The following is a 13,587-nucleotide window of genomic DNA, read 5'->3' as shown; positions in this document are numbered from 1 at the left end:
GATTTGTCACTTATCTTGGACCAGTTGACATTTTATCTCCTCTGCTAGCGTATCTGCTTCCTCATTTCCTTGGATGTTGCACTCAGCTGGAATGTACTGTATTATTGTTTGTTCAGTGGCACAGCTCAGTGTAACATGTAGTAGTAGCAACTTCATTCGTGACTTTATTTTGGAGATATTTGAGTTGTGAGGACAGATAGAACATCTGAGAAGATGAAAACTTTCTTGTGTATGAGCTCAGTGTTGTTGATAAACTTTTTCTTGTACTGTGTGGAGTATTTCCCTGATGTAATGGAAATCTGAATGTTTTCCCCAACTTTAATTATATAAGCCTGATTTTTATACACCTACCAATTTTGGTTTCTTTTTCAACTTTGTTTTGTTTTGTATTTAGACATAAACCTTACTCATTGAAATTGATGATTTTGAAAATTATAGCACGTCATTGTCACACGCTTAACAAGTGCAGCTCATGTGAGTTTTTCAAATCAAGCGTGAAACACGTCACCTTAATTCGTATGCACTTTTTTTATTCTTCTTTGAAATACACAATGAATACATATCATTCTAAACCAGTTATTTTATTCAAAACATTTAAAAAAAAAAAATTATTCTATCCTTTGTGAAATGTGAAAAAACTTTTTCGACAGAGTTCTAAAACAGTATCAAATGAATTGTTGTGAGTGTAGCTTCCTTCTGACTACTGGTAAGGTAACTAGATTTCTGAAGGGTCTTACTGTAGTTTGAAAGCAAAGAAAGTTCTAAGTGTCTGTAGAGACTCGAGACAACAATTTCTTGAGAGGCATCTTTAAAGTTAACGCAGAATGTCTTAGGCACGTTAATCCCACCAATACACCCCTCAAAGAGCTTCCAGGATTCCATGCATTTTTGATACCGATGTCACAAACAGTTTTTCAGTTATTCCAACGATATGACCAAGCAAACAGTTGTTAATATAGGTAAAGTATTGGCTCTAGATAAAGTTAATGCTTTGGAATAATATATGTATTTGCAGTATTGCAATTTCAAACTAGCGTATCGGAATTATTTGAGGATATTTGTGTGAAAACAAATGTGATCAGATCCGATAAATTATCGCTAACACGAACAACAAAACGTTTACAAAGTTACTGATCTTTTCTGTTTCTGCACTTGATGCTATTACAAACGGAGGAACAAACACATTGAATTACGTAAGAAGTTGTGAGTAATGTGCAATTTAATGGTAAGAAGTGTAATAGCCAAACACATAACTAGGGTTACCTGGTTAGTGCCTCTAATGTGCTACATTAAAGAAACAGTATGTTTCATGTCTACTATCTTTGAATTCTATCAAAAATACAAAAATCATCAGAACACTTTCTTTAAAACCACACTGAAATTACCATAGCTTTATTATTAGTCAAACATACACCATTTAAACTCCTTATTCTGATCATTTTGATAACTTGTTTGTGAAGAGTTGCAGAGAAATAAGTGTTCCATGGTCGATTTTAGATAAATGCAAAATGTTTAATGTCATTCTGCCGCCTGGCCCAAAATACAAGATTGGCACCAACAATTTTCTTTATCTGTGAGGTATAATAAATCGATTTATGATGGTTCTTTGCTTTCTTCAAAAAATTCCCACGGGACCTCAAAATTGGACATACGACAGTGCCATATGCTTTATGAATGAGTGCTACACCTAACCTAAAATAACAAGGGGAGGGCAGCTAAAGGAGGGAACAGTAATATAAAGTCAGTTTGTTTTGTTTAACGACACCACTAGAGTACAATGATTAATTAATCATCGGCTATTGGATGTTAAACATTTGGTAGTTATGACAGTCATCAGAGGAAACCCGCAAATGTTTCTTAATCATTAAGTTAATGCAGCAAGGGATCTTTTATATGCAGTTTCTCACAGACAGAAAAGCACATACCACGGCCTTTGACCAGTTGTGGTGCATTGGTTGGAACGAGAGAAAAAACAATCAGTTGAGGTGGTTCAAGGTTGTTCAATCCTGCGACGCAAGTACCTCAAGCGAGCACTCAACCGACTGAGCTAATATAGTATCTGGCAGAATGCATGTTCGCCCAGTGGATTTGTGCAGAGTTTCATTGTGTTTGTGTGATATACATACTGCAGTGTCTGGTTCAAAACAAATAACTATTACATATTGTGTTTTTCTTACACACCCGTTGGTAAGAACATCATTCGTTATTTTTGATAACACATATTTGTTAACATATGTACGAGTGTTAACAATTTCAAGACACACGACTGGCTGCTCCTAGGTGATGACCAGGTCACCAATGCCATACATCCAATGAAAAAAACAGCACGATCAAAATCTATTAAACTGTGACATATAATTAACCTGGCAATCATTTGTCTGTGACGCATAAGTTAGCTACAAGCACAAGGGCTGTAAATACCTTTTAGTCGAAAAAGATGTTAAAATTTGTTTAAAATCTGGTTTTTGAGGATATGTAAGAAATAGAATACCACATTTGTGTCCGTTAGATACCATTTATCTTACTACTCATTAAAAAACTTATCCAACTCGCTTTCGCTCATTAGATACATCTTAAAACAACTCATTGTAAGATAAATGGTATCTAACGGCCATTCAGGTAGTATTCTCTATTTATCATGCAAGTATTTTTTTTTTTTCAGATTCATAAAGAAATGCACATCATTTCTACAGCAGAGTTGGTGGAACCAGATTACACAACATTTATATCTTTAACGGAAATCAAAAATGCTTCGGTATGTTAAACATTCCTCAAATTATCATTGCAGTAGCATAGCCAAATATGCTTTATGGGGATGCATGGGAGGAAGAGGGGGTATTTTGAGGCGATGTACTTTTAATAGCCAAAATTATTATTATTATTATTATTATTACAAGTGGACTTAATGTATATATTGTCAGTTTTCAACAATTTGTTCAGTGAGGTGTAGGGCCTTCACTCGAGTACTAGATGATAATAAGACTAAGGAATAAAGTAAAATAGCATTATGCATCTAATTCCAGCACTGAACATGGATGCCAAATCATGCCATTGTATTGCATTTCACACATTCGACTTTTGTTTCTGCTCTATGTCTCATAGCGTTATAATGTAACTGGTGGCAAGCTGCTTGGCATATGACAAAATGATGTAAATGTTTTTTTAATTAAATGAGGGTGCTGTTCCTTGCATGGGTACTCAAGTCCTGTTAATGGACTCGAGTATTGCCAGACTCGGCCCGAGTACTTGTGGAGACACTACTTAGGTGTGTATGTTCCCCAAGAAACCCAGAATGCCCCTCCGTCAATAGTAATGTTCACCGTCATATTACATCTTTCAGGGATATTAAATAAGTCCTCTAAAAATTGCGCGAATGATTGTTTCGAGCACACGCAGAAAATAAAAAAGTAAAAGAAGAAAAAAATAGGACTAATAATGAATGAATGAATGTTAAACGACACCCCAGCATGATCGCACATCAAGCAAGAGCTTTACCACTGGGCTACTCCCACCTAGTGTGGGAGCCAAGTGAGATTTAATTGTTGCGAGAGTTCCAAAAGGTTTGAGGTGGTTCAGGTGTAGAGGGACCCCAACTGACCACAGAAACCCAATTCTTAAGTAAATCTAGTGCGGGAGTAAAGAGGGGGCGCTACTGAAATTACCCCCAAAATGGGATTTAATTGTTGTGAAAGTTCCATCCAAAATTCCTTTTCTACTTGTTAGAGGACATTTCACTGAGCCCAAATCCACAAATCAGCCTTAATGTTTTGTGGTTGATTGCTTTCAACTAGATGGATGGCGATTTCAATAATGCCATCACTCACAAAAGATGGCCACCACATGTCAGATTGAATTTGGTTTCCACTGGATAACTCAGGACTGCTTTAACTGATTGACCTAAAGGTTTTGTTGTGGATTACACTCAACTCCGGAAAAGTTACTTTTGCTAATCTGCATGTATTCCTCCTCATCTAAAATGTCCACACAGTAGTGTAGTGGCATATGTAGCTAAAATAGGTCACGTGGGAATTTCATGTTAATTTTTGGAACCAATGCTACTTATAGTCACTAATGTATACAGATTCAGAAAAATATGGTCCCAGTTTCTCTGATGCATATCAAGGTCATTTTGAGGTCATGAAGGTCACCACTATAAATCTGTTCAAGGCACTAAGTAAAATAAGGTGTCACTATATATTGTCTTTAAAATATGGCATGTAGCATGTTAAAAGAAAGGAAACCATGTAAACTACACTAAAACATGCATACATATTTGGTTCGTTGTTGTTGATATAGTAATTTGAAGAGGTGTGTGTGTGCGTGTGCGTTTGAAATATTCTAACTACCAGTACTATATGACATATTTGATCAAATTCACCAAAAGGTTTGCACAGTTTCTGCTAAAAAAAAAAGGATATTTAGTGTCTGTCAAAAAGGGTCTGTTCAGTGTAACTCAAAGTAGGGGGTGCACACACCTTTCAGCTAGTGTGTACAATGTGGGCATTGACTAAAGCGCAAGTAAGTTTGCTGAGAGATGTGCGCCATCTTGTCACTGTAAAATGGGTTTTCCAGACTACTAATTGGAGACCATCTATAAAGGTGTTTTTTTTCAAAATCGGGGATTGTTTTATCACCTCTGCTCCATGTACACCTTTTGTATATTTGACACACACACACACACACACACACACACACACACACCACATGTTCAGGTGTAAATTGATCTTCGACGCTCAGAAAAGTACATCGGACACAATTAGGAGCATGGACTGCATCCATCTGACACCAATAAAATAATACATTTCGGCATATGTACCCCTCCCCATGTAATGCCCAACCCCACCCCCCACCCCCCCCCCCCCTTTCTGGGCAAATGTACTTTATAGATGGCCCCTGTTGCAAGGCAAAATATATTAAAGATTTTTTTAAAAAGAATTAAAGGAGACCGGACACCAAAGCATATATACGATGTAATGAATTGTTTGCCGTCATAAACCACAACACGCAACTACCGCGCTCCCCTTATTGAGTAAGTTAAGCGTGCCAGTCTTGGTTGGGGTTTTTTTTTCACCGATCTCTAATGTTTGCTGGAAACTGTCGACAATTGATGAGCTAGACCCGTGACGTCATCGATGAGAGGAAAACTGAAGAAACTACCAAGCAGCATGGACGAACATAGCGATTCGAGTGACGAAGAATTGTGTCCAGCTTGTGCTAATGGCATCAAACCGTGTCAGTTTGAACCACTTATCAGACTTTGTCCCTAATCCTGGAAATGTTCTCTTAGACGAAAATTCGGATGAATCAACTGCCGATGAGGACGAGGAAGCCACACGGTCATAGACTAGCATACAAGCATTTTTTTAAACATAATTTTTTAATGTAAACTGAAGCAAATGGACCTAATTAGAAGAAAAGCACACAAAATGTAATAATATTTATCCATAAATCTTGTTCAGCATAGATGTAAATATGGCACATCAGTGGATATTCCAAAGGCTGATTTCGCAAATTTGCAAAAAGCGTCCCCTCCTCACCAAAACAAGATATAATAATTTAACAAAAAACTTTGTTCTCTTAACTAGTTACCCTCCAAGTTTTAATGTGCTTAGTTAAACAGTGTATTTTTAATTATTAAGAAAATGTGTTACCAGTCTGCCAAAACTGTCCACAGCCGGGTACAGAAACACAGAAATGTTGGAAAATATACTGTTGCCACATACTGACAATCACTTTACAACTAATGTCTTATCGACAATATTATTATGTAGTCTTTGCATTTATTAATATAAAATACAACAGGCCCGTAGGAACAGGGGCGGGCCTAGGGACTTGTTCTCCATCACACACTCTAGGATAAAAAAATATGTTTTAAATTTTCACTACTCTGCATAAGTAAAGATGATATAAAGATAAAAATCTAGTTTGTATCCCTCACTAGAGACCAGTTTCAAATATGCAGCCTATCCGACCAGACGTCGTAGAGTGTGCTGTGCAGTTACCCCCCCACCTGGGGGGACTAATTGCAACGTACGGAAACCTGATTGAATACCGCGTCTCGTACACCGGGTCACGGGCGACCGTGACCTTGGTGTACGGAGACCGCATACCAAAGAAAGGAAGGTGGAGGAAAAGGAGACGTGCGCCAGTGGCGGCGCAGGGGGAGTCAAAACCGGTGGCTAAACCACCGGCAGCGACTCCGTCTGCTAGACCGCCTAACGCCACTCAACTGGAGAAGCAGACGAAGATGGAAGTGGCCCCGGCCCCAGTCATCACCGTCCCTTCAACAGTCATCGAGGAAGTCGACGCGCCGGACACAGTCATCTGCGACCCGCCGTCTACACGACCCGATCCACCGCCTATCTACCATGGGATACGGGGTTTATCGCCGATTAAACGGACGACACCCGAGACCCAGGCCCGGAAGACGGCTGTAATTAAGAGAAAGGCGACCACTCCTCCGAGTGCCATACCAGCCAAGCCAAGTCGCCCCTCCAAACCGCCGAAGCCAGATAAACAACCAGAGGAACCATGGACGCTTCAGGCCAGCAAACTACACCCGCGGTACCATCAGCTGATGAAGACCAACGTAGAAGACGTGCGCCAACTCACTAGTGAGCCACAACACAAGGCGTACCATCCGCTACCTACCGAGCCTGATGAAGGGGACTTCGCCGTCGTCCACCGAGTCCGGGATGAAAGGGGGCTCAACGCAGTTTGCGTCACCATTCGCCGGAGGGGGATTTACCATCAATCCCTGCTACTGAAAGAAATGGACAACCCGTCGCTACATCGTGCCCTCAAAACCATCGCGGGGAGCGAATATAGCGCCATCATCAAGTTGTTAGCAGTCTCCCCCTACCGGCAGGATCTCCCACACCTTGACGTCACCAACTTCATCGGCTCGCCGTAGATGCCAACCTTTGCTAGGACAGGTAACAACCTCCTTTTTGGGCTAGTTAGACTTTAAACATTTTGGAAGCAGTTTTTCAAAATTCTTATGTTTATTTTTTTATAAGTAGTCTAACGCATTTTACTTTGGCGCCCGTTCAATTGCTCAAAATCACCTTAAAACTTTTCGGCCGAGCAGTCTTACCTATTTTGGGTTTAAAATCTAGAGTCCGGACATGTCTAGGTATGCAGTTAATCTTCATAGACTTAGGTAAAAAACAGGCTTCACCGAGGAATTGAAATTCAGCCAATCAGAGCACGGCTCCCACTCGGTGTACTTCAAGCTTTATGAAGTGTCTGCTATTTGGTCCGCGCTGGCGTTGACCGTACTAAATGGCTTTTTTCCAAATTCCGCCCACTTCAAACTTACCCCCCCCCCCCCCCCTGCTCCGGAGTTAGTCACTGGCGAAGTCAGAGGCTAAATCCGTAGTGGGCGTGCCTGAACCTCTGTGGATAGGGGCACGAGAAAATAGTTCCCATCCCATCACTAGAGACCGTATCCCCCCTCCCACTTCAAATATCATTCCTACATGCCTGTACAAATGTTGATAATATGTAGAGGGTGAGGTTAGGAGCCAGTTCCTTTTATCTTTAGGATTTTGTAATCATGATTTCAAATCAACTGTTTCAGGTAGTTTGCTCCACATACTGACATAAAACACATTTGTTATATATTGGAATAAAATAAAAATAATTACAATATATCCAGTGTTATTTTCTTTAATCATTCATGGAGGAAGAAGGAAGTCCGTCAGTGCCCCCCCCCCCCCCCCCCCCCCCCAGTCGTTCCTACGGGCCTGTAAAAATTAAATATATTCAAAGGAGTATATTGGGTGGTTATAGGTTTGAAATGTGTTTTTTTATTGAACAGTTTATTTCATGCACTTTTATCAATTTTAAACAGCAATTATGTTACTATAGTCTATCGAAAAAATAAAACATTATATATATATATATATATATATATATATATACACACACACATTAATATCCGATATTTTTTAGCACATACATATAAGTTTACCCTCCGCACCCTCTGGCAGAAACCCAGGGTAGGTATTAAAATAATTATTTGGTGTAGAGTATTTTTAATATGACATACAGAAAGCATTAAAAAGTACAATTTTATTATGCTTTAATAATCGACATTAGCTTTAAAATTATTTAACCATCATTCCTTCTGGCCAGAGTACATATGTTGTTCCTAACAAAGTGTTAGCATTTTAATTTTAATGGCAATATACTGAACTGACGATAAACATTGTTAACTAACATAATAATTTACGTTTTGAAGGTGTTTTGTTATGAGGTTAACAAACCAACTAGATCAAGAGATGTTAGTATGGAGTCGTTATGGGCTGTCGGTGAAAATTAATTTGGTAATTATAGGTAAATAAATGTGGTTTAAATATTCGTATGTGAACAAATTGCAATACCTTTTTTTTAATGTATATCTTAAGTACATACTTGTTTTAATTTTCACATTGTAAATGTACCATAACCTGCTGTATTTAGTTGTTGTAAAGCCCATTCGACGACAATAATGCGTCCATGTTTTAAAACAACTTTCGTTTTTTTTTAGAAATCAAAACCATGATGTTTCTTGGGATGCATTGCTGTTACTGTTGCAGTTAAACACTGCGCAGTTAACCATCATATAATTACGTCGACAGTATATAATAACACTAATTATCTTGTAAATTAAATTTCCGATAAACCTGGAGACAAAAAAAAGAAGAAGATGACTAAAAACTTAGTAAAAGGCACAACCAAAGAATCAACACTCGTACTCTCACCGATGACGTATTGCCTCGCTTTCGTTCAGATCTATGCATAATCCCGCCCACTTCTGTTTTTACCCCAAACGCAGCTGACCGGTGCCTCGCAGCGAGCCGGGCGTTAGGGTAATGCGGTCTTTGACGCTAACTTAATCCATTACACACTACATGTCTTTTGGTGTCCGGTCTCCTTTAATAACAAATAGTTTTCGACCATACAGCATGTCATAAAAGTGGTTACATCCCTTGTACGGTCAGGATCTGCTTGTGTAACATACTGACATGTCTCTGCATAATAGAAAAGCCTTGAAAGATTTCAACACTATTTCTTGCAGCGATATAAATGTAATTTTTGACATGCATTAATGACCTATAGTAGAATTGTCCACACTGACGTTTATCTCTCCGTGGGGGCAGGATCTAACTCGGTCGGTAGAGCATTCACCTGAGGTGCTCGAGTCTAAGGATTGAATCCCTTAGGTGAACCCAAGCTCTGATTTTTTTTTGTCTCAACCAGTGCCTAATGCCTGGTACATCAAAGGAAAAGTATAATGGTTTCCTCTTAGATTATATGACCAAATGTTTGACATCCACTAGCCAGTCATTGAACAAAACAAACTTTAACTTTCTAACCCTATGTTACTCCAACGCAGAACCAAGAAAACTGTCCATTGTGTTTATTTGGATTTTAGAATGTCCTTCACCGACAGCATCACCTACTTAAAGCAAAATGTGTCTGTACTTGACAAGAAATGTAATAAAACCTGGAACAGTCTTCCTTCATGAAAGATGCTGCTGTTCTCTAGATTTATTATAAACTAGAAGTCTTTTGAAGAAAAGATTATTCATCTTGAAACGATCTCAGAAACAAGCCATTCCTTCATAAATATATCATACTTGTCATTGCCCATCTTAATAAGTCTGTTCATCATATCATTGAAAGCGTGGACTTCAATGCCTCATCTATTTGCTGCTTTCTCTAAATATATTTTCCATATGTCCCAATCTGATATTTCTCCATAGAGTACTCCAGCTCTATTACCACCTTTCATAGAAGCATTATTCTGCTCATGTTCCTGGTCAATAGCAACAGCAGAGAATGGTTATCATGGGGGGTTTTCACTGTGAAGCACCCTGCCAAAATTCTGCATATATATCAACATTTTATTCATTAAGTGTCGCCAAATCTTACAAAATGCACTGAAAGTCACCTAGTTTGTGTTCGTTTCAAGAAACCAATAATGATAAAATACCTGTATACAAAATGAAGTTTGTTTTTCAAATGCTCAAAGAAAGAGCATTATTTTTATTTCTAACTGCAGAACTGGAAAACAAAATTGGGACAGGGTTCATGATTCAGCTCTGTGATTGCAGTAGTCTTTTACTGATGAAGTATAATCATACATGTCTTCTACTGTAGGAGGGTGGGGATGCATCACATTAGTAGCTTTTGGGAAAGGAGTCTGTCGATCCTGAAGAGGCAACTCCAGCCTATATATACTAGGACATCCACTAATTCACTACCATCAAGAATATAGATCTGCTACCACTTTGAGTGCTGCCATTTTCATATGAAGGCATCTGAGAAACACAATTACGTGAAATTCACTATGTCTTAATAGACATATACATTCAATACGTTTGCCATTGGCATACAAAGGGTGGTCCAGGATAATTATGAATATTTGGTGGGGATTCAGAATGCGAACTTTTGTTTTCACTACACACAATGAGTGATGAATAGGCAGCGTTACAAAAACAGGAATACAAGAGAAATTATAGTCACATTCCTCTCAGGTGTGGTACTCCCTGGCTGATGGTTATCGTGGAATATAGCCACAAAATAATCTCACCTTCGTCAAAACCATACCATTCAAAAATTAGTCCTGGTACATTGACTCATGTGACCTACGAGGTTCATGCCTGCAATATGTGCATTGGGCATATGTACTAACCAGTGTAATGTGAATCCTGCGAATGTTTGCAACATAATTAAATATGTATGTCACTTTCCCCAAAGAGATAAGGTGGACATAACCCTTCTCTTCTTCTTCTTTCTGCGTTCAAACACTGTTGGTTATGGCTCTTAATTTAGATCAGGATTTGTATGTTCCCGATGAACTGTGTGGTGTTGATCAGTTCAGTTGGTTCCCCATAGCTTGTCTAAAGTGCATCGGTATTGGCCAAGAGCGTGTTCTCCAATAAATAGTGTTTGGTGGCATTAATTCTGATGCTGCCCTTGAAATACTAGTCTAGTATAAACTATGTAAATCTTTAATGTTAGCTATTTAAAAAAAAAAAAACCAATTAAATTGTCATTAAGCAGTAAACTACAAGATATGTAATGGACTTATATATGTAAATCTGTGTTATTAAGTGTGTAAATAGCAATAAATACTCGTATGTTCAATTCTGACACCGACACTGGCTTTCATGGCAGCCAAAGTGGTCATTTTGAAAAATGGCTGCCACAACAATCACCGAATAAATCTCCAATGTTTCTATTTCAAAAATATTTCCTAAGATATGTCCTAAAATGCAAAATGGCATGTTTCTATCATCAAAGACACACATTTGTCCTTGATGGTGATGAATCAGATGATGATGTTAATATTGAGCGAAACCTTTTAGTTGAAATGCACACATAATATTTAAGGGCAGGTAATATAGTATGCTGACTATATACAAAATGTCGTATATTCCCTTAATTTACCTAACAAATAGATAAAGTTTAGGCATATATAAATTGTGTACCGGGTAATATAAACTAAATCCGCATAGGTTTTTAGAAGAGGAAAAAGAGACTCTTTAAAGCTATATTTAATTAAAAATGGCTATTAACATGTTTTATGACCCTGTATACCATATTTATACATAATATTGACTTACTTGTACAATACTCACCAAAAGCTATCCATTGATATACTACATGTCCATGTTCTAAAGAAAAAAAAACACCTTTCACATTGATGCTATAAGTCGATTTTGTGTACTGACCTTGAACAACGTCAAAGTGATCTTGACCTTCATTAGAAAAACTGGAACCATATATTTTTTGTTGTAATCTACATACTATAACAATTACAATCATGGACGGTTCCAAAAATAACATTCAAGTCCCACGGAATTCCATATGCCCTTACACTAGCAGTTAAAATATACTGAATTCAGTTCCTGCAAACCAGAGGCATGCCATTTTTCCACATAACGGGTCTCGGCTACAACCACACCCATCTAACATTTTCTAGCCAGGTAATATGCCCAGGTTGTCAGTGACTTTGTTGCTACATGTGCAAATATCCATGTTTAAGAATATTTAAAGGCTCAGTCCGTTTGCAATCACAAGTTCACTGTTGACTCATAACAAGGGGCCATGCAAATATTACTTAACGCTCAGGTTGGCGGGGGATGTAGGTCCAATTTTCTTCTTCTTAAGTAGTGGTTTTGAGCTCAGTGAGATGTCCTCTATCAAATAGCAAAGGAATTTTGGATGGAACTTTCACAATAATTAAATCCCTAATTAGAACTAATTAACATTTGACCTCTTCTTAAGTGCACTTTCCCATAATATTTTTTTCTTAAATTGGTAATTCTGAATCGGGTGAGCATACTCTACATTTAACATTTGGTTATAAGGATGGAACTTTCACAACCATTAAATCCCTAATTAGCACTAATTAGAGTCTTTTTTAAGTAGCCTTTCCCACTAATTTTTTTTTTTTAAGTAGTGGATTTGGGCTCTGTGAGATGTTCTCTACCAAATAGCAAAGGAATTTCAGATGGAACTTTCACAAGAATTAAATCCCTAATTAGCATTTGACCTCTTCTTAAGTGCACTTTCCCACAATATGTTTTTTCTTAAATTGGTACCACCACCTCCACCATAATGGAAATGTTAAGAATTGGAAAGTGGAGATTGATGAATGATATCATCTCCATATTAACCATAACATGAGCCCGCATAAAACTATGTGATTGGTGCTGTGACTTAACTTAAGTCAAAAGAGCTATCACCTAACTTTTAACATAACCACCCCAACTAGCATCAATTTAAAACAATGAGAAGGATAAAAGGAAAAAAGAAGGAAAAAAAGGTAAATAATAAAATAACAATAAAACAATAATAATAATAAAATAAAATAAGAAAACAAATAAAAATAAGAAAATTTATATAAACATGTCATAGTAGTAAATTAAAAGGTGTTAATGTAAGTAGAAAGGGAAAAGGTGGATTATATTTTAGTGTCCAGTCGTATAAAAGTGAAGTAAAATTGTGGGCAATATTAATGTTAAACCCCCTCTGGAATCCCAATAAGGATACCAATCCATACGAGATGTAGTTCCAATAGGGGTTACATAATTATTAAAATACCTAAAATAATTTTGTTTCCCGCAATATTTTTTTTCTTAAATTGGTAATTCTGAATCGGGTGAGCATACTCTATAGACCGTGGGCCCACAATAACACCCCCTGCCTCCCATAGGGATTTTTCAAGATGAGTATATCTTTGAAGCCTATCCAGACATATTCAAATCAGCTTGTCTGCAGGCAATCTGTTGGTGGGTGTGCCTGTAGGGCATGTTTGAGTGTAGGCACCCTATTTATTTTTAACAGGGCAAATTTCTGATCAAGGTGAATGTTCCACATAATTTTCAAAAATATATGAAAATAATTCTGGACTATATCACTGCTTTTATTTTAAAGCTGGGTTACTGGTGAATGTATTCCACTAAAAAATACTACATTTTTGGCATCTGACTAAGTATAGTGAGTCAATTACAAACATAGTATATGAAAAAAAGGCATGGCAATGTTGAAGTTCTCATCCAGACATATTTTGAACAGGTTTAAGACCAA

The 13,587-nt window shown here is 37.7% G+C and overlaps 1 protein-coding gene across 2 annotated transcripts in view; it reads left to right on the top strand.

Moving 5' to 3' along the window:
• Positions 1 to 13,587, top strand: part of LOC121380926 (integrin alpha-4-like) — an 81,731-nt gene that overhangs the window by 57,135 nt on the left and 11,009 nt on the right. For both annotated transcript variants that reach the window (XM_041509965.1, XM_041509964.1), the window contains exon 19: positions 2,663 to 2,755. In XM_041509965.1, coding sequence (XP_041365899.1) covers positions 2,663 to 2,755 — 93 coding nt within the window. The remainder of the gene's footprint in view (positions 1 to 2,662; positions 2,756 to 13,587) is intronic.

The sequence above is a fragment of the Gigantopelta aegis genome, chromosome 9, assembly GCF_016097555.1.
Source record: "Gigantopelta aegis isolate Gae_Host chromosome 9, Gae_host_genome, whole genome shotgun sequence".
Lineage (NCBI taxonomy): Eukaryota > Metazoa > Mollusca > Gastropoda > Neomphalida > Peltospiridae > Gigantopelta > Gigantopelta aegis.
The sequence above is the reverse complement of the archived record's forward strand: the minus strand, read 5'-3'. Positions and strand labels throughout refer to the sequence as shown.